We start from the raw sequence: 26,309 nt of genomic DNA, 5'->3' as shown, positions 1-26,309 counted from the left end.
TGGGTGTGTCCTCTCCCAAGGTGAGCAGGGCCAGGGGCTGCAGATGGATCAGGTTCCAGGCTCCCTCTACAACTGGGCCAGGAGAGAATCTGCTGTTGAAGACCACTCTGACAACACGGGAGCATATGAAACTATGGGCGTTATTAGAACATTCCAGAAGTAGAATCAAAGAGCTAGCTTGTGCAGAGGCAAAATTAGAATCCAGTGCCTCTGACTCCTCTTGTCAGTGGAGGATGAGTCAGGTGGGATAGAAAAGACCCTGTGAAGTCAGGTGACAAACATACCTCACAGACAGGATCCAGACTTTTGTACAAACTTTAATCTCTAAACATCATGGTGTACAGATAAGCGCTTGGGGGAGGCTACAAGCCAGGCTGATTATGAATCTGAGCAGTTCCTTTGGACAGAGGCAGTCGCGAGAAACTTTAGTGCCAGGTCTACCCCACCTATTTGGGGGTGTCTCTGCCTGAACTAATTCAGAGAACCTATTTGTCACTGTTTTCCCCAAAGTGTTAGCCTATTGGGTTTCTAAGATTATTGTTAGGTATTAGAGGTGAGGACTATAATGGGATAGGTTCTTAATAAATACTTGAATCATATGGATAAGTGGGTCCATTATCTACTCAAAATGGGTAGACTGGGAGGAAGAGGGCTTTTAAAAGAGTTTGAAAACCTAAAGCCAGGCATGGTGGGGCATGCCTGTAATCCCAGCATGTAGGAGGCTAAGACAGGAGTATCTTGAGTTCAAGGCCAGCTTGAGCTACATAGCAAGATCCTGTCTCAAAAAAAAAGAAAAATTTAAAGCTAAAAACATTTTCTAAAAGGGGGGGCATAAATTACCCATGGGTCAATGAACTCCACATCTGTATGTTTTACTTTAGATTTGGTTTGGTGCTAGGGATAAAACCTGGGTCCTCACGCATGCTTAGCACTCACTCTACCACTAAGCTACACCCCTGGTTCTGGAAGTAATGGGCTGACCACCAGGAGAAACAGGTGGGTGGGTAGAACCCAATGGAGACGTACTTTGAAGTCTCTAGTTGTCCACTTCTGCTTTTGCTCACAAATGGGCAGAGCAGGGCCCAAGGTGGACACAAAGCAAAAACAATGTTTCCTCCTGGTTTTGACCCCAGGCTGTGGTGGGGCTGCAGTCCTTTGAAAGGGAGAGGGGAATGGCAAACCCATGGGTCCTGGGGGCAATCCTGAACTCCAGCCCAATGACCTCTCTCTAGAGCCTTTGTCCAGCTGGAGAGAAGGTGTCCGTTCCATGGTAGTGGTACAGGCTAAAGTCCTTGATTTAGCCGTGTGGTCAGAGGGACAGGATTCCACCCCATCTTTTTTCCTCCTCTAGTTCCTTGTCCTCTGAGAAAACCCATCTGGAGCTGGTTTCCTCTCATCTCAGAAGTGCAGGTGTGCGGGGGTCCTGGGCTTGGCAGGAGGGCCTGGGTCTGGCCAGCCCTTCCTCAGACTCACATCATCTGAGATGAAGCCAACACATTTGGGGAGTGACGCTGGTACCAGGCTCCAAAGCTGTTGCCAGAGCCACCAGTGGTCAGGGTTCCTGCCTTGGGTAGATCCCACAGGGATGGAAGGCGAGGAGAGCAGGGAGCCAGGGAGGGCAGTCTGCTGGGGAAGTCTCTTTCCAGTCCCCCACAGTTCTGCTTCAGAAGTTTCTTGTATTTGGAGCGTTTGTTCTGAAACCAGATCTTTACCTTTGGGGAGAAAAAGGGGATAGAATGAAAGATGAGGAGTCTGTGTAGAAGGGTTTGAGGAAGGAAAAGGGACCCAGCTATAGGGTTTCTGCAGAAGAGCAGAGGTGGGGAACATTTGTTCCAGAATTCTCCATAGCCCAGGAAGTTCCCTGAGCTAGTATCACTTCTCCCAGTTTGGATGCCCTCCTCTACTTGACCTCCCCCTTCCAATCCATCCCGCCCACCCTTGCTGAGGACCAGCTATAAACATCCCCTGGAGAACTATAACACCAGAGCTGGGAGACTCATAGCTCATTCACCCAGGGGGGGTGAGTTCCTACAGAAGCAGGCTCAGAAAGGATGGGACTGGCCCCACCTGGGTCTGGGTGAGGCCAAGCTGTGCTGCCAGCTGGGCTCTCTCGGGCAGCGCCAGGTACTGCGTGTGCTGGAAGTGCTGGTTTAGGTGCTGCAGTTGAAGGCTTGAGTAGATGGTTCTTGGTTTGCGAAGCTTCCTAGTGGGAGTCTGCAGGTGCTGCTCTGGGGACAGCCATGGCTTCTCCGATTCTGGGAGGCAGCACAAGATGGTGTGTGTGCTTGGGGAGTGACAGGGTAGGTCAGGCATTTTCATGGTCTGCGCCTGCATGCCGCCCAACACTAGCGAACAAGAAAGCAGCCCCCACCACGAAACTCAGCACTGGCCCCTGGCCATATCTATCTTTTTAACCTCTACATACACTGTGAGACAGGTGATACATGGTGCAGTTTTGGCCCTCGGGAGCTTTCACTCATGGGTTCTGAGTGCAGAAAGCGCCAAGGGCCAGAGCTAGGGTACCATGGCGCTGGAGGTGGGAGGCCGGAGTTCAGCCCCAGGGATGGCGCTGACCTGGGATAAGGCAGAGCAAAAGATTGGGTGGAACGCTGAGCTGAGGCCTAGAGAGGACAGGGAAGGGCACTTCAGGTGCTGGGAAGCAAAATCAAAGCTCAGAGGCCAGATAGTGTCCACGTGGCACTCTGGGCTGCTGAAAGAGGAGAGCGGAAAAGATTTGGCTGAGCTGTCCTTGAATGCCAGGATGAGAGCATGGAAAGTGACCCTCAGGGTTTGCCTTCGCCTCCCTTACTGTCACCGGCCACCCTTCTCCTCAGGCGCACCCTGCAGGAAAAGTGACCATTCCTTCTCTGCTCGCCGCGGGCTGGCTGGGAGTGTGGAGATATTTCCAGGGACCTTAGAAGTCAGGTCGGTGTGGAGCAGCCCTGTTCTCCGCTGGGCTGCACGCACAGAGGAGTTCCTACGTGGCAGATAAGGTGATCTGGATCCGAGAGCTCAGCGTCCCGCACCGCAGGCTGGCAGGGCCGCTGCTGGGTCGCGCGGGGTGCCACCTCGGGAGGTCTGGGCCCCTTCTGCCCTTCTGGTTCTCCAGTAGTCCCGGTTACACAGATCTGTCCCGCAAACCCCCAGCCGAGAGAGAGCGATCTCAGGGCCCAGGCGCGGCTTCTGTCCGCCTGCGCCCCCCAGCTGGGCTCACCCCACAAACGTCAGTGTCTCCGCCCTTGGCCAGCCGCGGTCACCAGTTACTTTCACCTCCCCCGCATCCCTCACCCGTGGCCTCAAACACTCCGGGCTTCTCAGATCCTCCCCCCTTCGACCCCTACCTCAGCCAATTCCCAGAAAAACTGTTGGGTTTCCGCTCCCGCCCGCGCCTGTTCAGACTCCCCTGCTTCGACCCCTCTACTTGCAGCCTTGGGCTGGCAGCCCAGCGACCACCCGTGTCTCTGGCTGCGTGGATCGCGCGATTCGGGCGTTGACACACAGATTGCCGCGGACACTGCCCCGGCTGCTGAACTCTCAGACTCCATCGCGCCCCAACTTTCGGAATAGACCCCTCTCCAAGTTCCTTCCAGGACAGCTGCCTTTCTCCTCACCAGCTGTGGCAAGTCAAAACTGGATCTGGCCCCTGGTTGCCATTATAGAGCCCCAGGGCCTCCGTGGGGGGCTGCAGCACCGGCTAAAAGGGGATGTTGGTGGGGCTCTCCTAGAGCCAAATCCCTCTCTGGAGCGGAAATGAATGTGCCCTCAAAGTAAAAGGAGGACCCTCCCCCCACCCACCATTCACACCCCGATCATTCATTCTAGAATAGTCAGAGCACATCAGTTTCAAGAGAGAAATGCTACAATCTAGTTTAAGTACATTTGTGTACTTAAACATTTGTGAGTGTGGCTTTTCGTTGGATCGAGGTAGAATCTGTAAAGACAAGGAACTCTCCATTCGGTTGTCCTTAGGCCAAAAAAGAAAAAAAAAAAATGAAAGGGAAAGAGTACGGAAGATAGGACTGACGATACCCATGCAGTCAACAGTTCTCCAGTAAGGTCAGGCTAGGTCCACCCCACTCCCCAAACACACTCATACCACATTAGCGTATCTTTAAAAGAAGAATCCAATTCATTTGCAGAGGAGCCCCCGCCACTCCCAATCAGACCCTGCAGCCAGGGACAGGCAGCCCCAGATCTGTCATTGGGGTTCAGTGAAGCTCTGAGAAGTTCCCTAAAATCTTTCCTGGTTTCATGCAGTAAAAGTGGATTTACCTATGGCCAAGAGCCTGGAAAACAGGTTGTGTCCTTAACCCATGCAACCCTTTCTTCCTGCCTCAATTTGCCCATAGGTAAAGGTTGAGCTCCTAAACTCCATGGTTCCTTCAAGCTCGGATGGTTTGTGAGTTTGCCGCAGAGCAACAGGGGAAGGGAAGAGACATCTGGTTCCCAGGTTGACTGCAATGAAGTCACCTGGTGGGTGTGCATCCTAGGTGCACTGTACCAAAGACAACTGTTGGGACAATGAGGTGGAAGTGCTGAGTACAGAGGCCTTTAGTGGAATTGGGTCTGTCTCTCAGCTCAGCTATGCAAACCCCAAGGCAGGGAAGACCCTTTGCTCCTAGGCTTCGATGAGTCAGTCCATCCAGGGAACACTTTCTCAGGAACTCAAAGCTGCTCCAGGAAACTGGGGCCTAACCTACTCCAAAGCCAAAGGTGGAGATGGCAGAGATGGGCTGCCTGTGGTTGGAAGGCTGAGGTAGCCAGGGAAAATGAGACTGCTCAGCTTGTAGCTCTATTCTTTGAACAATGAGTGATAATGGTCCTAGACCCATTTTTTTCTGGACCAGCTTCCAGTTGAGGTCAGGCACTGTCTGGGGAGAGGAGGTGGGGCTGGAGAAAGGAGAAGGAGTTCCACCTAGATGTCTACAGCCCTCCATCTGGGAATTGATTTCTGTTTAGCAGGGTTTGGCTTGAGCACTGCTTTTTGAGACCAGAGAAGAGCGACGTGGAGAAGGGATAGAGTACAGGATGGGGAGAATCCTGAGGAAGGCGCTAGGCCGCCACCCTCCACATTTGGATTGTTGCACTTTTCCGTTATATGCAGGTACGCACAACTCCGTTGCTCCAGGGGGTGGGGTAGGGAGCCCCCCCGCCTGCCTTCACACGCCTGGCAAATCGAAACAAGGTCGGTTTGGAAAGGACACCTAGCTCAACTCTCCCCTTCTCCTCCCCGCGTCCCCTCCTCCCCCGCGCCTCCCTCCTCCCGCGCCTCCCGCCCATCCTTTCACCCTCCCCCTACCTCGGATCCCGTGGAAGCCGAGTAAGGTTGAATCCCGCTAGCTGTGTGCAACCAGGCGAGGGCGAAGTTTAGGGGTGCACAGGAGCCGGACTCCAGAGGTGGGAAGAGCCGCCGGGGCACGACTTACCTGCCTCGGCTTCCTGCGAGTGTTCAGCGGGACCGCGGAAGGGCTGAGATGGTGCCATAGGTTGCTGGCAGGGCAGGTAGGAGTCTCCCGAGGTCGCCGGCCCGGTGTAGGAGTGGGGCAGAAGGTGGCCATACGGCCCGGAGTAGGATAAATCGGGGGAGGCTGCGGTTGCGGGGCACAGGCCAAGTGGGTAGGCAGCCACTACGGATGAGGCGGGGGCGAGGTTCGGGAAGACAACTTTGGAGGCATCCCGGCCAGGAAGGGGGCAGGAAAAAGAGGTCATTGCGGCCAGAGCCGGGGCCAAAGGGCTTAGGTCATGGCCCCGGACTCCGTAGGCTTCCTCCGCGAACTCTCTTGCCCAGCCTCTGGCGTTGGAGCGGATGAGCTCCCACAGCCAGCGGCCCCCGCACGTAAGATCCAAGGGAAAGTGTCTCTCTGCGCCTCTCCAGAAGAGAATTCGCACCCGGGAAAGGGGTTCCGGGGGGTGCCCCCATGGTTTTTCCCCAACCCCCTAAGTCCCTTGGGGGGGCCCCCCCCTTCATCGGATTTGGTTCCCGGGACCCGACGGGGGCCCCGCCCACTTAGACGTCCTTGATTGGCTACCGCACCGCGGTGACCTCACGGAGGCCAGGAACCGGGGCCCGCCTCCGGGGACAGCGGGCACAGGGAAAAGGGAGGGGTGCGAAGCGCGAGCTCCAGGTCCACCAATCTTGGGGTCTTCTCTGAGAGGGATGCCGGGTTGCAGGGTGGTTAGTGCAGTCAAGGAACCTTGGTAATAATGGCAGAAGAACCAGGGTGTTGGCGGGCCTGGGGTGCCCAAGGGGCCAGGGGATCTGAGAAGTGGGCGAAGGCGCTGCGGCTGCGTTCGTGTTCTCCACCTCTTGGGGTCCGCCTGCGCGCCCCCCCCCCCCCCCGCCTACAGGAGAATGTAGAGCAGACCGCCAGCATCAGCGGCTTATTCAGTGCATCGGAATGCGTCGCTGCAAAGCGCTGGCCATTTGTTGGAAAATAGGCTCAGGGGCAGGAGGGTGCCGCCTGGCGCCCAGCCTGCCCCGCACGCGCGCCGCGCGCACGCCCCCGCGGGGCGCCTTCAACCTGGCGCGCTGCGACCGCCGCTACAGTGCCTCACCGCCCCCCGTTTCGGCTTCCGCTTCCGGCAGGGGCCCCAGTTTGGTTGCAACACCGCAGCCCCAGCAGGCCCCTGAGGCTGCAGGAGGGATCTGCTGTCTGGGATTTGCCTGTACTGTGCCGCGCCTTTCCTGGCGCCGCATGTGGCTGTAGCCTTGCATGAACTAGGACAAAATCTGGGAGTGGGGATGAGTCCAGTTTGATGGCTCCTGGTAGGGCATAGAAAATACAGGAGGGCCAGTCTTCCCTGGGTGTGTGCAGGACTTGCCTCTAAATTTCACGTGTCCTTGATGGACACGTGTCCACAAGCATCTATCAACACGTACACGAATATTAAAGAGACTCCATTCAAATACAACATATGTATTCTCACATACAATACCAATATACAAGTGTCTGCACACATGCTCATACTAGTATCCCTGTATGAAAAGAGAGGTTTATTTATAGAGCTGCAGAGTTTAGGTTATGTTGTGTACACCTCTACATACCTTGAACAAATCCTTGAATAAAAGCAGTATTTGTCTTACACAGACCAAGTATACAAGTCAAATCGTTGGTTTGCATACTCAAAAATACATGCATTGATGCGTGTGTACCTACCCTGTGATACCTGTCCACACACATCTAACCTGCTTCATGTTAGGAGACACACAGCTCCATCCCCAAACCCACCAGTCTCCAAAGATTCTCCAGCAAACCCATGTACCTTGTCACGATATGCAACTTGGCAGGCATCTTTGTGTTTGCACACATATACAAACAGGGCTCAGAGTGAAGGGAGCAGTCTTGGAGGGTGGGAGAGGACAACTATTAGAGAAAGAGAGAAACCTGAAAGTGTCTAAGTTAAAGCACAGGATGGTGGCCAAGACCAGACCTCTTTGCAGAGACAGAAAATCCCAAGAATATACAGGGATGATTGAAGCCCACAGTCAGGTATCAGACGGGAAGGCAGCAGTCTTCTTCAAATTGTATTCCCCTCCTGGAATGGATAAAAATGAGTTTCTCCAGGAAAAATCCTTCCCTGGCACTTGGAATGGAGTTCTTTACCCTGAAGCCTTGGGGGTCTGAAGAAGGGGCTCTGTAGGAGAGTCTCTTTCTCCGGGCAACTGGACAACCTGCTCGCCTTTGATCAGAGAGAGTGTGGAAGTTTGCTCAGTGGAAAAATGCTGTTTCCAGGTGGGACACGGGACTGCCTTCCCCCTTTCTTACCCAGCTCCAGCCCTGCAGCTGTCTCCGAAGAGCTGGGGCCCTGTACTTCTGAGGATATTTCCTTCCAAGCCTTGCTTTCTAACACTATCCTGATCCTCTGGGGGGAGGCTGCCACGGTGGGGTTCTGAGGACGGCATCTCTCGGTGCATCACAGGAGGGAGTGCTTTTGAGAAGGGGAGCTTGCACAAAGGAGCTGGAATTTTGAGCTGTAATTGAAAAGATGATGGAGGACACTTCCTCGCTTCTGGGCTGGACCTAACAAGGAAGAGCCAGGGTGGGGTTTCTGGCAAGCTGGGCAGCAGTCAGCCTCCCCTAAAGCTCTCCTAAGTATTCAGATAACTTATCTGAACTCATACGGGACCCTCTCCCCTGTGCAGCAGCAGAAAACACTCTACAGCACTTGGACTTTATCAAACACACAGCATCCAAGCTCTATGCATCTTCACCCAAACCTTGTTAAGGGATAGCTGCTGGTATCCTTCAACCAGGAAGAAACCTCTTTTTCCCTCACCACCTGCCTCTTTGAACCTCCATCTTCCCAAACCCCAACTCCAAAAAGTGTAGGAGAGAGGCCACCTGGTTGGGAAACCCTGGGCCTCCTTAGACTCCCCACAGAGGGGTCCTCTCTGATAGGAGTCACAGCGTCCCAACCTCAGAAGAGGTGGAAGCGATGGACATGACAGGTATGTGTGTTTGATCACAATGGAGGAAGAGCCCGCCTGAGAAGCCGGAGGCCTGGGTCTCCATCTCAGCTCCACTTCCAAGTTGTTGGCCGGGATATTTTGGGTCAGCCATTTCCTTTCCTGCCTGAGACTATAAGAAAGAATAAGAAAAAGGTGGACTAGGAGTCCAAGCCTTTGTTGTTTGTGCTGTGATGACTTTGCAAAACCCCAAATCCAAAAGCACAATAAAACCAAGAAGGAGGGAGAGGAAGAATGGGGAGGAGGGAGGGAGAGAGGGAAGGAGGGAAGGAAGGAAGGAAGGAAGGAAGGAAGGAAGGAAGGAAGGAAGGAAGAGGGGGAGGGGGAGGGAGGGAGGAAGACAAAACAAACCGGACTCTCCCCTGTCACTACCAATACCTCAGCCCTTGTGGTTAACGAAAGCCCTGGCGGTTTCCCTTGCTTTTTCTCACGCAGACCTTCTGCCTTAGGGAAAGGGGATGGCTAGGAGAACCCAGCACCAACGACCTGGAGGCAGAGAGAGGGGTCCCGGAGTGGGGTGTTGGTGTTGGAATGCAGCGCCGCGGGGGGTAGAGGGGAAGGAGACTCAGGAGTTGGCCGAAATTGGGCAATCGAACCTGGCTTTTCCCTGGTCAACCGGGAAATGCCTTCTCACCCAGATATGGTAACAATTGGTTGGGCAGTATTAACACGTGGCTGAGATAGGATATTTTCCTTGCTCGAGGTTACTTAGCATTTCCAACTTTCCTTGAAGCAGGAATGCCACCCAAACGAGCACCCCTTCCTGGCAGTTCGTCGCGGGCATCGCCAGCACGTGGAGATGCAGGGCTCTAGGGACAGTCGCTGGACTCGGTACAGTGCCGAACACAGGCTCCTAGTATAAAGGTGGCTGGTGAGCCTGGAACTCGCAGCAGACTCCGCCGTGCACGGATCTGCCTTGGGAAGCAGAGATTCCACCGCGACCCCAGTCCCAGGAGCTTGGCCTGGTTGCGGAATGATCTGCCAACCTGCTCACCATCCCCAAACCTAATTTTAATTTTGCTTTGTCTCTTTTCAGAAGGTTTTTTATTCGATTTGGCGGTGCCTTTCTTCACAACTTGGTTTAGGAAAACTTAGTGATTAATTCCGTTTTGCAGGAGTGGGGGTCGGAAAGGAATCAAGGGGCTTCTCCAGCCTTCTGCTTTTGCGTTGAGGAGAGACCCCGCGCTTTCCGCGAAGCCCGGGAAAGAGGCATCCTGAAGGGGCCTGTGTCCCCACATCGTCTTTGAGTGTGCCTGAAATTTGGGACGATTGTGTGTCTCTTTTTCTCTTTCTGATGGATCTTTTAGTGAGAGCTGGCGCTGACGGGGCGGCCGGCTTGTGGCTGAGGCCAATGCCGGTCCCAACGCGCGCGTCACTTTGCGCTTACCTCACGCTCCCTGGAGAGCAAATAGGAAGCTGTCGGTGGAATGGGAGGGGAGAGGGTTTGGGATCAGCGTCACCCTATCTGGACTCCACTGGGCGTGGGGCTTCCACCAAGGTCTCCCAGGACCCTTTACCGGATTTTCTTTGCTTAACTTCCAAATTTCAGCCTCCGTTCCAAGAAGGGTCTTCTGTTTGAGATTGACGTGAAAGTTTTAAACACACAGGTATTCTACGTAACTCAATACGCTAAAAGCAAAACTATGGACAATTATTTGACCAGGACACCCTAGAAAGAAAAAAAAAAAGAGAGGGGGGAGAGAGAGAGAGAGAGAGAGAGAGAGAGAGAGAGAGAGAGAGAGAGAGAGAGAGGAGAAGGAAGAAAGAAAAGAAAAGAAAAAAAAGAAACGGGTTCACCAAAACTAGACCATCTTGAAGGCGCGTTGGAAACGCCCTGCGCGAGGAAGGAGCCCGCCGCACTGAGCTTTGCAGAGCGCAGGAGCTGGAGATATCCCCAGGTGGGGGCCGCCTAGGAGCTGGGCTCTGTGGAGGCCTGGGTCCTGGGAGTTCCCGACGGGTGTCCCAGCTCCCCGACCCAGAGGATCCGAGGGAGGGACCCGCACGGTAGCGTCGCTGGCCGAACTCGGGACTGCGCGCCAGGCACCCTCGCGGCGAGACCGAGACGGCGGGAAGCCCTGCGGCCAACCCGGCTGCAACGAATTCGCCCGGCCTCGAACGAAGGCAGCGCGGTCCGACTCTTCAAACTTAAGAGCTGAGCAGAAAAATTAGGAAGTTACGCCCACCTCTTCATCCCCAGGCCTGGGGGCCAGAGGTGAGATATGGCGGGAACTGAAAGTTGCTTGTAACCCTCAACAACGACGCGAGTGTGTGCCTGGGAACCCACCGCATAAAACATAACACATGCACGCCACAAACACAGGACTCCCACAATAGCTTCAGCACACACTCCATAGACAAGCACAACGCACCGCAGCACTACACAGCCACATCACACAGCCACACACCACACACAGCATACGCCCACCACTTGTACACACACAGACCACTCACGCCTGCCTTCCAGACCCCTAGATTAGGCCCAGAGGTCTACACGGGTGGCATTATCGGTTTCACTTTCTGACTCCCAGATCAGATCCTTTGGTGGTCTGGACTTTTTTCTTCCATTAAAAAAAAAAAAAAAGTCGCCCAAATGCTAATTCAGGCTGTGAAGTCGCTTGGGAGGCTGCGGGGGAAATACTGCCTTGGGGCAAAGAGCTGACAGTCGCGTGAGCACCTTAGACTACCACAGTCCTTCTGCTCAAAGTGAGAAAAATAATCAGGATTCCAAAAGCAGACCAAAAAAACCTATCCCAAACCCAAACACAGCCTTTCTGTCTCTGTACTGCGCGTTGGGCCCGGGGCCCCCAGCCTGCTGGCGGGGGAGGGGAGGGTAAACGGAGGGAGGTAGGGCGGGAGGCAGCTCAGCCCACTTCCACTCCTTCCTTCACTCCCAAGACCTCCCCCACCTGGATCAAGGAGGAGGACTGCTGACCAAGAGGGAGTGGGTGGTGTCTTGAGCATCTCCTCCAGCTCCATCCACCCAGGGTCATCATCACCCTTTTTTATTCCTTTTGGAAATAGATCGCACACTGGAAGTCTCCAACTGCTGCCTAGAAGAGACTGGAGGAGATGATGTGGGGAAAGGAAGTAGGCAGAGAAGTGCGCACTGGCAGGCGGGGAGGTTGCTGTACGCAGGTCAGTGGCGTCCTAGGGGAGCCCAGTTCACTGTACGGATTTCCATGTGCTGTAGCCAGTCCACTCCTCCCCTCCTTGGAATCCCTTCCCAGCCTCTGAGCAGACTTGCGTTTGTCCAGGCTGGAGCTTGGACAGAACCAAAGCCCTCTGTCCCCCAAATTCTGGGTGCCATATGCCCCAGAACTAGTGGGGAAGAGAGTTGAGCCCACACTCTCAGCCAACACTCAGTCTAATGGGCCATTCATTGGCTACCTTTGTTGATTTGCACAGAAAAGGACTTGAAGGGCCAGGTCCTGGTCCTGTGGATGTCTGGGGCACTAGAGGGTCAAATGAAGGCATTTCTTCTAGAGACACCTCTAAGGGACCTCTGGGAGTGAGTCCCAGGGCCTTTGTAGGGGGAGGGGAAGCCGCTGTGATTTGAGGCCTTGTGCCTTGGGTAACCATAACAGCTAACATGGAAATGTTGTCTGTTCCAAGCACTATACTAATTCCTTAAGCTCATCATTTTATTTAATCATCACAAGAATTCTATATTAGATAAAATCGATATTTAATATATACTGATGTTATCCCCATTTTACAAAAGATGAAATTGAGGCACACAAAGGTCAAATAAAGGCTGGACATGTGGCTTAAGGGGTAGAGTGCCTGGTTTGAAAGCTCGAAGTCCCAAGTTCAAACCCCAGTTCCACCAAAAAAAAAAAAAAATGTCAAATAACTTGTCTAAAAGGCAGAATTGGAACCCAGGCAAGCTGGTTTTCTTAATTCTTGCTGAGCTGTCTTACTTAAAGAGGTATCGATTAGCAAGGACAGAGGGGAGGCTGGGAAGGAGGGGATCCCAGGAGAGCAGTACCCTCTGTAGAAAAGCAGTAGGGGAAGAAAATAGCATTAATAATGGCTTGTGTTTATTGTGGGTTTATATGCATTGCCTCATTGAAATCTTCACGCAGAGCAGGGCACCAATGTCTCACACCTGTAATCCTAGCTACTCAGGAGGCAGAAATGAGGAGGATATCCGTTCAAAGTCAGCTCGAGCAAATAGTTCGAGAGCTCCTAACTCAAAAATACCCTTCACAAAAAAATGGTGGTGGGGGGACTGGCAGAGTGGCTTAAGATGTAGGTCATGAGTTTAAGCCCCAGTACCACAAAAAAATGAATAAATAAATAAAAATAAAATCTTCATACAGCCCTGCAAAAGAGTCCTATTTTCTCCCCATTTTGCAGATGAAACTGAGGACAGAAAAAGCATGCACAAGGCCTACATTCACCTGGCTGGAAGGTAAGAAAGTGGAGAGAGCTTGGAGAGAGGCAGGCAGCTGTGCATTGCGAAGAGTCTCAAACAATTACCAAGAGCTTAGAATGGAGCCAACACAATGGATCAAACCTGTAATCCCAGCCCCTCAGAAGGTAGATATCAGAAGGATCCCAGTTTGAGGCCAGCCTGGGCAAAAAGTCAGCCAATACAAGCTTGGTGTGGCTGGGTGCCAGTGGCTCTCACCTGTAATCCTGGCTACTTGGGAGGCTGAGATGAAGAGGATCAAGGTTCAAGGCCATCCCATGGAAATAGTTTGCAAGACCTTATCTCCAAAATAACCAGAGCAAAATGGACTGGAGACATGGCTCAAGTGGTAGAGTGCCTGCTTTGCAAGTGTGAAGCCCTGACTTCAAACCCCAGTATTGCCATTAAAAAAGAGAGAGTGCTTACAGTGGGCGTTGGGCAGTGGGGAGGACCAAGATGGGATAGGAGAGGGCTTCCAGTGTGACCTCGGGTACCATAGTACCACAGTGGATTGGAGAGGGATGAGTCAGGTGTTAGGGAGGCAGTGAGGAAGGAGAGAAAGGGTGGTAGTGGTAGAGACAACAGAAGGGAAGGTTGGCAGGAAGAATGTAGCTCAAGGACAAACCCTGGTGTGCCTGGTGGTTGTAGCTGTGGCAGAAACAGGAATGACTGTGAAGTTCCAGGCCTGGCAACCAGAGGAGCCCAGGGTAGAAGCCATGTGTTTGGCTCAGAGATTCAGGCAATTGATGGGTGGGTGAATGGTGGACCAAGATTCTGAATGGACGCTCTAGCAGCCAGCCAGCTACAGGGACTGGTTTCCCTCATGCTGCACAGGTGTCTCTCCCAGCCCTGCCAGTAAGCACAGGTGAAACTTGCATATATGCAGATGTATGCAAATGAGAGTAACCCAGCCTGGGCCTGGAGCCAAGAAGGCAGGCCCTCCCCTACCTCCTGGGAGGGGGCGTGCCACCCCAGCCCTGACTCACTGGCTGACATGCCGCCTGGAATGCCACCTCCCCAGCCAGGCTTCCTCCAACTTGGCAAACTTGCTCTCAGAATCATCCTGAAGACCTGGGGCTGAGGTTGGAGGACTTCTTAGTAAGAGTAAAGATTTATGCTCAGCCTTCCTGGCAAAATCAGTACAAATGTCTGAGGAATACAACATTTAAAAGTACACAACGTCCATGGCATTTCTAAAGCATTTTGCCATCTCTAACTGCATTGGGACTTTGTAATAACTTGTGAAATAGGTGGTTTATTAGCCCCACTTTATAGATGAAGACACAGAGGCCTGTGTTGAAGTGCCTTCTGAGGGAAAACCTGACTGGTGTGTGTACAGAGCTGGGTTTCCAGTCCAGCCTTCTGAGTCAGTGCTCTTTGCTCCACTCTGGGGTTTGTTGCTGGGTTGAGGGAAGGGGGAGTGACTTCTAGAGTCTGAGCCTCAATTTTTCCCACACAACCATAGGAAAGATTTGTTTTGTTTTGTCGTTTTGTTTGTAGAGCTGGGATTGGAACCCAGGGCCATGTGTGTGCTAGACAACTGCTCTACCACTGAACCACATCCCCATCCTTTAATCCTCTTGGTCCTCAAGAACTTGCTCTGGAACTGAGGTTATAGCCTCCTGGCTTGCTGGACCATGCATCCAACCTCCAGTCCCTTTGTCCTCTCTTCTCCTCTCCCCTTCCTTCCCTCCCTCCCTGACCCTGCTCCCTTCTCTCTTCCTCTCCCTTTCTCTCACTTTTATCTTTTTTTATTTTTTATTTTTATTTTAAGACAGGTCTGTCTCACTGTGTAACTCAGGCTGACTTCAAGCTCAAAGTGCTGCTGTTGTGTGAACAGCACCACACCAGACTGGTACTCTCTTTTGAAGCACTCCTGAGGTTCAGAGTCTGTGCAGGGTACCATGGGAGATCAGCATAGATTCCACCCAACAGTAAATTTGGCCATTTGTGTGCATTACAATTGTGAAAAAATAGTGAATTAAAACACAAACGCACACATAGACGGTTAAGAGCTACTTATAAACTATGTGCTCAAGTCAGGAAATAAAACTTTGCTAGCTCCCCAGATATCCCTTGAGGGACCCTCCTAAACAATCCTTTTCTCCCTAGGCACTCCATCTTGTGTGTTCGTCATTCCCCTACTTTCCCGCGTAACATTATCACCTCCGCTACTTTCACCTGCTTCTGGACTTCACATGAATGGAATTGTACTGTGCTTAACGGATGTGTTTTTGTTGTTATTGTTTATTTATTCATTTATTTATTTTGAGACAGGGTCTTGCTATGCAACTCAGACTGTCCTGGAACTCACTGTGTATCCCAGTCTGACCTTAAACTCATGATCCTCCTGCCTCAGCCTCCTGAGTACTGGGATTACAGGCGTGTGTCACCATACCCAGCTGTCCTTACACTTTTTGCTTCCCTCACTTGATATTCATGGATTCTAAGACATCCTTCTCTGACTTTTGTCGTGGAGGACCATGACTGCCCCCTCATGTTTCCCTGGAGCACATGTTCAGCTGTATCTTCCCTCCCAGTCAGATGTTCTTGGCTGGGTTTAATCCACAAGGACAGAGATGGGTTTTTCAGGGTATGGCTGTGTTACCCAGCCCAGGGCTAGGCACAGAATAAGTGCTCAGTGAGCAGGCACCAAATATACCAGTGTGCATGAGTGCAACAGTGTGCATCTCTCTCACTTACCAGAAATTCCAGGGTCAGGGATAGTATCAAAGCCACAGGGTGACATTCCTGTGGTAGTCTCCTGCCATGGCCCCCTGCTTCTTCTCTTCTCCCCTCCTGCTGCTCCTCAAGGAGGAGGGGCTGTCAATGGATCCTGGCCTTTTCTCAGAGCAGCCAAATGTAGCTTGGGAACCAGACAGATCTGAATTCTAATCTTGCCTCCACCCCAAACTGACTTGGAGAAGTAAAACTTCCCATGTCTCAGTTTCCTTGTATATGGAATGACATAATGAAAAACCCAACTTCACAGGGCTGTGAAGATTCAGTAAATTACTGGTCACTGCTCATAGAGTAGGTATTTCACATGTCCAAATTCCCATTCCTCTTTTCGTTGGCTTCCTTGGTTCACCCACAGGGATATGCACATCCCCAGGATTTAATCTATCTGGAAGGTGCCAGACCCAATTTGATTAAAAAGTTTTTGTAGAGCTGGCAAAGTGGCTTATGCCTATAATCTCACCACTCAGAAGGTAGAAACAGAAGGGTCTTGAGTTCAAGGCCAACTTCAGTTACATAGTGAGACCCTGTCTCAAAACAAAACAAAACAAAACAAAAGAGCTGTTGTACTCAGAGGACTTGGTGATGGTTGGAGGTGTCACTCCCAGGATGCCGAACTTCTGCAGGGCAGAGCTCCTGCCTTCCTCAGCTCCTCATCTGCATGGCACCTGGCACTGTATCCTGCCTCCTGAAATACAGGGCAGATTTTACTGTCCAGCCAATCCTGAGGCCATCCTCGGCTCTCCCTAAAATCAGGGAGGCTTCTGAGGCTCTGATTCCTGGGTCGCATATGGAATACGCTTACACTCAGAGTCTCAGCTAATCCTCACCACCCTGTCAGGTGGGGCAGGTATTGCTGTCCCCATTTCACAGATGAGGAAACTGATGTTCAGAGCAGCCCAGGGCCTTGCCCAACATTGCACAACAAGTTAGTGGCAGAGCTAGGATTGGAACCCCAGCCTTCTGACTCTGGGGTTCTCTGTTGTTTTTTTTTCCCAGAACAGCCCAGGTGTCTCTGAATGGGTGAAAGAGGAGACAGAGACAATCAGCCACCAGCTGTTACATGAACCTGAACAGGTCTCTGAAGGGGTTGGTGGTGGTCTGAGAAAAGCCTGATCTCTGCAGGAGTCAAGACTTGGAAAAAGATACAGAACTGTCCCCATGGAACAGGGAGTGGGGATGTGGGAATTGTATGGGCTTCTGACTAATTCTGTGTAACTTTTGAGGCCAGAATGCAGAGAACCAAATGGAAGTTGCCAGGGTGTCGAAATGGTTCAATATGAGGACATTTTTAATAATGAGAGCTTTGAAAACAACACAGTCTCCATCTCTGCTATGTGCACAGGCTGGAAGGAGACTTTCTGGGGGCAGAGTCACTTCTTATTGAGCTTTCCTCCTCCAACATGTGTGTATACTGTCTGCCTGGTACGTGTCTGTGAGTTCCTGTCACTAGAGGTGCTCCAGGAGAAACTGGAGGATGCTGGGAGATGTGGTTAAGACACTGGGCTCTGGAGCAGGTGCAGGAGATTTGGACCTGAGTTCAGTAGTTAACCAGCTAAGGACCTTGAACAGGTAGCTTAGGATTTCTGAGTTTTATTTTTTCTCCTCTGTAAAATGGGGCTGATAATCCCTGCCACAAAAAGTTGTCATGAGGCTCAGATGAGTCGCTGTAAGCGCCTAGTAGAGTGCCAGCCCGTGGAAAGCCAATAATGCAGCTTTTTTTGATGATGGGTGTAGCTGAGGGGCTGCATCATGAGCTAGAGGAATGAGCTGGGTACCCACTAATGTCATATGATTCGATTCCATAAGCATCAGGAAAATAGCTAAGTAGAAACCAGGAAGCAGATTGACTCAACCTAGGAACTGGGTGAAAAATAAACAGAACCTCAGCGAGTCTCTAGGAACTTCTCCTACCTTTGTCCTGCCCGCTTTTAGACAAGGTCCCTAGGCCTGGAGTCGGGGTCAGGGATTCTCCTGGTTCTGGGAGGACCTGGACATCCTTAGCTCTGAACAGTTCCCACATAGTTCAGCCTGCCCTGGAAGCCCAGCCTCATCCAATAGCAGGGCTGCTGGAAAGTTCTGATTTGGTCATCACCTGCTCTAACCACAAACCCTTAACTGGCCCAAGCCTCTCAGTCAGCAAGATGACATGGCACCTTACCTCCTGGAAGGTGGTGGTGGCCCCTATGTGCCAGGTGCCTGAGGTTGGGAGGGGGCCTCAGCAGCCTAGGGACAAACCCTCAGACTCCAGCAGAGTTCCTCACCCTTCATGGTCCGTCTTAGAGTTGAAGGCACCTCAGAGGTCCCCAAAAGCCAGAAGGTCTCAGATTCTGGGATCAAGAAGGCCTGGAAATCTGCATATTAATGAGTACCCACATGAGAAACTTGACTTGGCACATGAGGGGACAAGACTGGCCTAAGGTGACATGCTGAAATTTGACAACAAACCAGCTTTCTGGACCCTAGTACAGAGTCTTTTTCAGCACAGCACCTTCCAAGGTTCACTCCTGTAGAGAAGGGAAGGCCAAGTTCACAGAGAAGAAGCCTTTCTTGAGCCTGTCCCCCATGCCTGGGTCAGAGGTGGTATGAATTACACAGGAACCATTCACACTCCTGGAGATGCCTCTGAACAAAATGAGATTGAAGTGTTGGATCTGTAAGGCTCCCCGGGGCCCAGGCGTGGGAGCAAGGAGGTGTTTGGAGCTAAGTCCAGACAGGAACATGTGCCGAAATAGCCATTCCCTGGAGAAAAACCACGGTCTCACTTGGAACAGTGCCTCGCACAGGACCTGGCCACCAGGACTAAATGACAGAGTACTGAAGACGTGGATGATGCTCAATGGTGATGGCATGTCCATCAACTGAGCATGTCCAAAGCCAGGTATGGGGTCTCAGCCAAGCCTGTGAGCACTAACAGTGGGCGCTGAGTGGAGGATGCCAGGGATGCGCAGCCAAGAGGAGGGAGGGGGTGGAGCAGCCAGCTATGAATCACACTCCCCCTGGTCCCACCCCAGGGGCCAACGGCCATCAGGACTCAGCCCCAGTTCCTTGAACATCATGCATCTGCGTGACTGTGTGCGTAATTGTGTGGCTGGTGCGTGTGCGACTGAGACCATGTGACTAGTGTGTAACTGTATGTGGTGGGTGTGTAACAGACTGTATGTGTGTGACTCCTTGTGGTTTGGGTGTGGTTCTGCGCATTGTGTGGGAGGTATGCAGTTTGTGGCTCCCTGTGACTGGTTGTGTTTGTGTGACTGTGTGCATAGAAAGGGGCGTTGCCTGTGCCGTCTGCGTGACGCTCAGAGATGGGCTCTGAAAGCAGTTGGGTGTTGGGCCTATGGAGGCGGCTGTGTATGGAGCTGTGTGTCTCTGCGTGGAGAGTGCTATTATGGATGTAGTAGCTGTGTGGGACCCTGTGATTTTGTCTGCAGGCATGCCTGAGAGTCTGTACTTTCTTCTGTGTGACCATATTTAAGCCATTGCCTGGTAGAGTTCTGACTTTGCATGTGTGTATATCTGGGTGTCACAGCCTCAAGTCAACTGTGTGTGTCACTCTGTTCTCCTCTGAGGGACTCGGTTGGGTCACTGTATATGACTGTGATTGTGCATGTGACACGCATCCCCCTCAGACACCTTCCTCAGGTGGCTTTGATGTGGTTGAGTTTCTAGGGGCCACAAGGACGCCAGCCTCACTCTTGAGGACTTCAAAAGATGCTGGTCCTTTCTGCCCAGCCAGGGAAAACCCCTTTCCCCTCGCCCTGCCCCTCTCCCCCTGCTTACAGGAGAGGCCTGGCTATTTTCCTATTTTTACTGCCTAGGATGAGTTCATGGCTGCAACTGACTCACTGCTCTTTCCAAGACTTGAGGAAGGAAATAGGGGTTGCTTGGCTGGCTGGGACCTCTGCTCAAGAGCCCAAGCTGCTCAGAGTAGGGCCAAGGATGATCCCATATGGCCTTGTGACCCGACACCTTTTCTGAGCCTTGAAGGTCAAAGAAACCTCTTTAAAGGTCATGGTCTAGACCCTACCCTCCTATTCCAAATGAGAAGCCTCTGTCCTTATCTTAAAGTTCTCCCTCCCGTTAGTCACAGGCCATTGGAAAGAGCAGGAGAGTCGGGTGAATTGCCACGTCCCAGCCCCAATCTCACTGCGGTAATTCACAGCACCTCTCCAGCAGGAGTGAGATCTGGCCTCCACAGCACTGTGTGGGCGCCCCCTATGGGCAGAGCCTGCCCAGACGGAAACAGGTAGAACTAAAGGAAGGAGGCTGGTGGTGCAGTTTTATGGGGAAAACATGGTCCTTGTTCCCAGTTACCCCCTAGTCTTACGGAGGAGTCAGGTCAGAACCCAACCCAATTTTCAGGTTCTGAGACAAAGAACAAAGAAAATTCAAGCCTTAGCTTTCTGGCCAAGAGTCATGTTGATGGTCTGAGGAAGAATTGGAGCGGCTGGAGAGGCTCAGGAGACCTTGGTGCCAGCTAGAAGGAAAGTGTGTTCTGCAGGGTAGGTAACCAGGAGAATCCAGGAATGGAACAAATTCTTGGAAGGTTCATAGGAATCAAGAAGAGGTGGGAAGACTAAGGGGAGTAATCCTTGTGCAAGATGACAAGGGATGGCTTTGGCTGGACCCTCTTCTGTTGGCAGAGGAAATCTACCTAAAGTTCAGAATCAACGTTTGGGAAGTCCCTCTGATATCTACCTGGCAGCCAGCATAGAGCCACCCATGTCTGGTTGCCAAGGAGATAGCTTTGAAGTTGAGGCCTCACCTCCTTCCCCTCAGCCTGATCTGGGGAGCCAGACACCCCAAATATGTTTTCAGCCAGCTTGCAAACCTGCAGGCCCTGCTGCCCCCACATCCACCCTGAAGGTGTCCCTTCCAGGCCCTTGTCCAGCTGGTGGCTAGGACCATGAAAACTTCTCACCGCCCCTGCTTTCTGACCCACTGCCTTGAAGGCTCCTTCCAGCTCCTGGGACTGGCTAGCTCAGCAGATCTACCCTTCCACTGGTCTGGCCCTGGCCCCAAATTCCCCCACTCTGAACTTAGGAGTGTTGGGGCCGTCTTCCTGGACAAGTTGAGAAGGGCCTCAAACTCTCGTCCCCGGTCAGGAGGCTAGGCTTTGAGGAACTGTATGGGCAGGGCTCATCCTTGGTTTCCTCATCTGCAAAATGGAGTTCATAGTGCCTGCCTTGTGGGTTCCTGGGCTGGTGAGGAAAGCTCCAATGAGCTCATGGGTGTGAAGGTCCTGGTGAGCTGTAAATAGTCCAGCGCTCATGGGAGGAAGAGAGGGAGAGAGACCATGTTATTCCAGCTGTGCCTGGCTGGTCACAGGGAGGCCTGGCCAGGGCAGGTCTAGGAGACTCTGAGGGTCTCTGTGATAAGTACTGGGAATGGAAGAATTTAAGACTGACACCTCACTGAGAAATGAGGACAGGTCAGGCCCAGCAAAGGCTGTACCAGGGCCAAGTGCTGGTGACAGCTGCAGGATCTATAATATGGGAACTTTGGGCACATCACTTCAGTAAATGACTATGAAAAAGCTGATTTTCAGAAAAGGGGTGGTAAGAAACCATCAGGTGCCACCACTCATCCTCTCTGATACCACTGTTTCTGTCGTCTGTATAGACAGGGAATCAGCAGTAGCTTTCTCTGATAAAGTAAATTCTGGATCCACACCTGTAATCCTTGCACTTGGGAGGCTGAGGCAGGAGGATCTCAGGTTCAATGCCAGCCTGGGTTACATACAGAGACTCTGTCTCAAAGAAAAGAAAATTCTGGCCAGGCAGTGGTGGCTCATGCCTGTAATCCTAGCTACTTGGGAGGCAGAGATCAGGAGGATTAAGGTTCAAAGCCAGCCTAGGCAAACAGTTCACAAGACCCTATCTTGAAAAAAAAACCCATCACAAAACAGGGCTGGTGGAGTGACTCAAATTGTAGGGCAACTAACTGCCCTGAGTTCAAACCCCAGTACTGCAAAAAAAGAAAGTTCTGGAGCTGCAACCAGTTCCTAAGAGGGCCTTTCTGTCTCTTTCTCTAGCCTGTCAGAGAAAAAGTTCCAGAGCCCTTTCTTCCAGAGCCTTCCCCCCATACCCCTCACCCCATCTGCCCACTCTCTACATCTTCATGGTCTTACCCCTCTGAGCCTTTGAATAGGCTGTTCCTCCTCTGGAATGGCCTTCTTCAGACCACACCCTCCACCCCACCCCCCAATCAAGTTCTGCCCTGCCAACTTCTAGTCATGTGATCCTGACAAGTCACTGCACCTCTCTAGGCCTCAGTCTCCCCACTAGTAAAATGGGGTCAATATTGCCTCTCAGGGTGGTGGGAACTAAGAGATGATGTATAGAGCCCAGAGTGCGACTCCTGCCCCAGGGGAGTTCCGAGACTTGGCCCTCCTAGAATCCCTCCCACTCCTGTTTGCCTCTACTGCTTTGTTTTATGTATTGCACTGCAATAAATCAAGACATATTTATTGAAAGTTTCGTATATGCTTAACAGTGCTGCAAGTGTTTGGGAGGGCCAGGAGGGGGTTCTACCCACCTGGAAATAGTCCCAGCTTGTGTGGGAGGTGACACTTGAAGATGTGGAACATCCACTCACTCTGGCAGCACAGCTCTGGTGCTGGGCTGGGTGAATGGCAGAGTTTTGGAGGAGACAGAGCAGTCAAGGCAGGAGCAGTTTGAGGAGGGCTTCCTAGAGAAGGGGCCCTTGCAGGACTCGAAGGGTAGGCAGAGGGGACAAGGTCAGTGTGGATCAAGGGTATGTCACAGGGATAACCATGGTGTTCTCACTGGGGACCTGGGAGGAGAAAGTGTATCTGGGAAGTTTGGGGTTGAAAACTGAATTGAAAAGCTCAGGCCAAAGCCAGGCACCCACTGTAACCCCAGCTACTCAGCGGCAGAGGCAGGAGGATTGATCATGAGTTTGAGACCAACCCAAGCAGTTATCGAGATCCTATCTCAAAAAACAAAATAGAAACAAAAAGGGCTGTGGGCTTGGCTCAAGTGGTAGAGTGCTTGCAAGGCCCTGGGTTCTTATTCTTAATATTCTGTACTACAGAATAATAATAAGAACAAGAAGGAGGGGAGAGAGGGAGAAAGGAAAGAAAAGCTCAGGCCAGATTCTGGAGATCCTTGAGAGCCAGACAGAAGATTTTCCATCAGACATGGTAGAAAAGAGGAGGGGACCACAGCAGGTTCTTGAGCAGACTGACGTTGAAAGGGAAGGGATGAACCTCCCAGTTATTAAATGGCATCCATTTTCCAGAGTTTTGCTAGTATTGTATATTTGCCCACTTAATCCTCAAGCAACTCAGTGAAATACATCATTATCTCCATTTTACAGATGGAGAAAAGAGAAGTTGAGTTTTCTGAAGTCACAGAAAAGTGAGACGACTGAAGTCTATTTAACTCCAGTCCAGGCATCTGCCAGCACAGTCCCGCGTCTCTGAAAGAGGATGTGGGTGAGAATGGGTGGGGGCTGAGGGGCCTTGGCCTTCAGAGGTAAAGCCGCCTCAACAGACTCATTTTCCAGCTGCTGATGGGATGGAAAGGATGGGGTGATGGGATGCCCGGTGAATGAGAGGCGAATCCAGCTTTTGGCCTGCTCCTGGAAGGAGCGGGAGGTTATTGCTGGAGCCAGGGCAGCCCCAGTGACTGCGGGAAGGATGAGGCATTGGGTTTGGAGCACCCTCAGCCTGACACAGTGGGCCAGGAAGAAACCCAGGCTCAGAGCTCAGTGGAGAGGCCTGACCCCAGGACTTTCCAAGCACTCTTTCCTGTCCCCTTCTGACTGGGGACACCCAGAGAATGGGGTTGTAGGGCCTTCTACCTTGCCTCAACACCCAAAGTTGTGTTGTGCGGTGGTAGCGGGGGTGTACTAGGAGAAAATGTCTGGCAGCTCCCATTATACCCCTACTTTCTCCCCTCTTCCCTCAGCCCTTTGCACTCTTTGAGGCTTGGGAGCCAAAGGACCAGCTCCCGGCCCTAAATTCTCAAAGGCTGGCTCCCCTGGTCCTTGCTTGTACCATGTGGTCCTTACTTGTAGCCCATGGGTGTCTGTGGGCCTCTCTCCCTCCCCAAGCCCCTCATTCACTCAACAGGGGGCCGTGGAGCACCCATTGTGCCAGCCTTGTGCTAGGTACAGGATCCCACCACCCCCTGGTGGGACTTACACACCAATCAGGGGACAGACAATCATCAAGTAATTACAGGAAACACTTTAAAAAAAAAAAAAAAAAGCAAGAGCCAGTTTGAGGCTAGCCCTGGCAAATAGTTTGTGAGACCCCATCTCCAAAATCGCCAGACTAAAAAAGACAAGGCGTAGCTCAAGCAATAGAGTGCCTGCTTTGCAAGCGTGAAGCCCTGAATTCAAACTCCAGTACCACCAAATAAATAGAGAGTTGTAGAGATAGAGGGATGGGGGTACCTGGAGACTGTGGGCCACCATTTCAGATTGGTTATTGGGGAGAATCTAGAATTCTCCTGAGTTTTGAGGAATAAGAATGGGCAAAAGTGTAGGGGAAATCATTCTAGTTGGAAGGAGCAGACCAGTGCAAAGGCCCTGGAGTGGAACTGAGCCCGTGGTGTGTGTAAGCAACAGCAGGAAAATACCTTGGCCTAGAATGAGATGAATGAGTGGGAAGTAGGAGAGGAGATGAGGCCCCAGAAGTGCAGTGCCTTGGAGTGACACAAGAAGCCACTAGAGGGTTTGTGACAGGGAAGAAGTTGTTCTGAGGCATACTTTTTAAGACCCCTGTGGCTAAGGGTTGAGTGCTAAAATCTGTCATGGTTACCTCTCTCCCTTTCCTGAAAGAAGTTCAATGTTGCCTTCCCCCCGCCCCCCTGGCTTCTCTGCACATCTGGACACAGGCTCCAGGGAATAATGCAGAGGAGGGCTGGCTTCATTTGTTTTCTCATAAAAAGGAAGATTCTGGGGTGACTTCAAAAGACCCTCAAGGGAAGAACTGACTTGTTTGCTTTTTGGGAATGCCTCTGCCCCCAGCCTGCTGCAGAACGCCTGAGTCCTGGGCTCTGGGAGAAGGTGGGTGCCTGGCCTGGGCCATGCCAAGCCCAGACAGAAATCTCAGGTCTGGAGAAATGGTTTGGGAGGGACGGGCAGGACCAGAGGTAGTGGAGCAAGTGGCCTGCACATGACCTTGCCCCCTGCTCTCTCCCACATCCTGTAGGGCTGGAGTGGCCTCTGTCAGGGTGGGGCATGCAGAAGCTGGTAGCCTCCTGGGGCCTGATCCTGGCCATGGATACCAGCAGCAGGCCAGGGAAGGGACTGAGTCAGATCCGGCGAGCAGCAGAGGCAGCCCAGCTGAGGTCACGGTCTGGTGGCTGGAGGTGGCCTCCCGACCCCAGTCCTCCACCCCAGCTGCTATTTGTCCAACGCGCACTCCGACGTGTGCCAGGCGCCTTCCTGGCCTCCCTGCAGCACTCCTGGGACACCAGATGCTCAGAGCCAAGCCTAGGCGTGGCGGGGCTGCCATCCCCACCCTTCCTGTGTGCCCAAGTCTGAGGGAAGAGGCCACCTTGCTCTCAAGGAGCATCCAGTCTGAGTAGAAGCCCAGCCCTGTCCTCACAGAGCCCCCAATCTGAGTGGAGCAGTCTAGCCCCATCCTCACAGAGCCCTAATCTGCGGGGAGAGGCCCACCCTGTCCTTGTAAAAACCCCAGTCTAAGAGAAGACCAAGACATTTAAAGAATAAAAAAGACAATATAGTTTAAAAGGCTGCTCTTTGGGTTGTGGATGTAGCTCAATCTACCTACCATAAACGAGGCCCTGCACTGCACACAAAAGAGACCCCTGAGTAGACCAAGACTGGAATGAAGACCAGGTGTGGTGGTGAACTCCTGTGATCCCAGCCCTTGGGAGGCTGAAGCCAGAAAATCAGATTCTCTAGGCCAACCTGGGCTATACAGTGAGTTCCAGGCCAGCCTGGACTACATAGTGAAACTCTGTCTCAACTCCCTTACCTGCACCCCAAATAAAGACTGGATGGAGAGCAGATAAGGTGGGAGAAGCAGGGAGCCTGGCCTCCAAAGAAAGTGGCAAGAGCAGATGCTAAGAGGTATGGACACAGGGTCCTTCTGCTTGTGTGTCCTCTTCTCTGGGAGGCTGTGGGGAACAGCTGGTCCAAAGACAGCTGTAGGCTCTGGTAACCCATCGTCACCCCCCTTGGCATGTTCCCTGGGAGCTAAGGGGTCTCTGGTGCCCACTTGGTCAGCTCGCTCCCTGCTCCGTCTGAAGCTTGGCCTTTGACCCCCTCAAGACCACAGTGCATTAAGCACAGAATGCGCAAGGGTGGATAGGCCAGCTGGGAGGGGAGATTCCCATCTCCCACCCATCCCCCTCTCAAGCCTCCCCCCACCACATTCCTAGTCTTGGCCTGTGTGCAGCCAGCCAGCGGCCTCCTCCGCAGTGGTTGCCAGTGGTTGTGGACTGTCGGAGCTTGTTTGGCCTGAGGCTTCTTGCCCCATCCCTCCTCCCCCTTGCCTTCCTGCCCAAGAACAGCAGCCAGAGGCCTGACACGGAGGGAAGAAGGCCAGGGGCTAGAGTTGAGCTGGCACAAGGCCACATCCCAGAGCCCAGCAGGAGAACCAAGTGCCAGTAGACAGAGCCTGAGAGGTTTCCTGCCTGAAGTGGGCATCAGTGAGTCCCGGAAGGGAAGACAGGACAGAGACACAGC

The 26,309-nt window shown here is 52.4% G+C and overlaps 1 protein-coding gene and 1 long non-coding RNA gene across 2 annotated transcripts; one reads left to right on the top strand and one right to left on the bottom strand.

The window, feature by feature from the left end:
* Positions 1–305: 305 nt before the first annotated feature.
* Positions 306–6,020, bottom strand: Dlx4 (distal-less homeobox 4). The gene is made up of 3 exons (XM_020171385.2): positions 5,427–6,020; positions 2,068–2,255; positions 306–1,712 (listed from the first exon to the last, which is right to left on the bottom strand). Exons 1-3 carry the CDS (start codon positions 5,707–5,709, stop codon positions 1,470–1,472), a joined length of 714 nt encoding a protein of 237 aa, XP_020026974.2. The 5' UTR covers positions 5,710–6,020; the 3' UTR covers positions 306–1,469.
* Positions 6,021–10,180: 4,160 nt separating this feature from the next.
* LOC141414044 (uncharacterized) lies at positions 10,181–17,022 on the top strand. The gene is made up of 4 exons (XR_012439147.1): positions 10,181–10,679; positions 11,489–11,602; positions 12,827–12,881; positions 16,620–17,022. It is a non-coding gene; the product is annotated as an uncharacterized lncRNA (long non-coding RNA).
* Positions 17,023–26,309: the final 9,287 nt, after the last annotated feature.

The sequence above is a fragment of the Castor canadensis genome, chromosome 11 (genome assembly GCF_047511655.1).
Source record: "Castor canadensis chromosome 11, mCasCan1.hap1v2, whole genome shotgun sequence".
NCBI classification, from domain to species: domain Eukaryota; kingdom Metazoa; phylum Chordata; class Mammalia; order Rodentia; family Castoridae; genus Castor; species Castor canadensis.
Note: the sequence above shows the minus strand (reverse complement) of the source record. Positions and strands in the feature narration are given on the sequence as shown.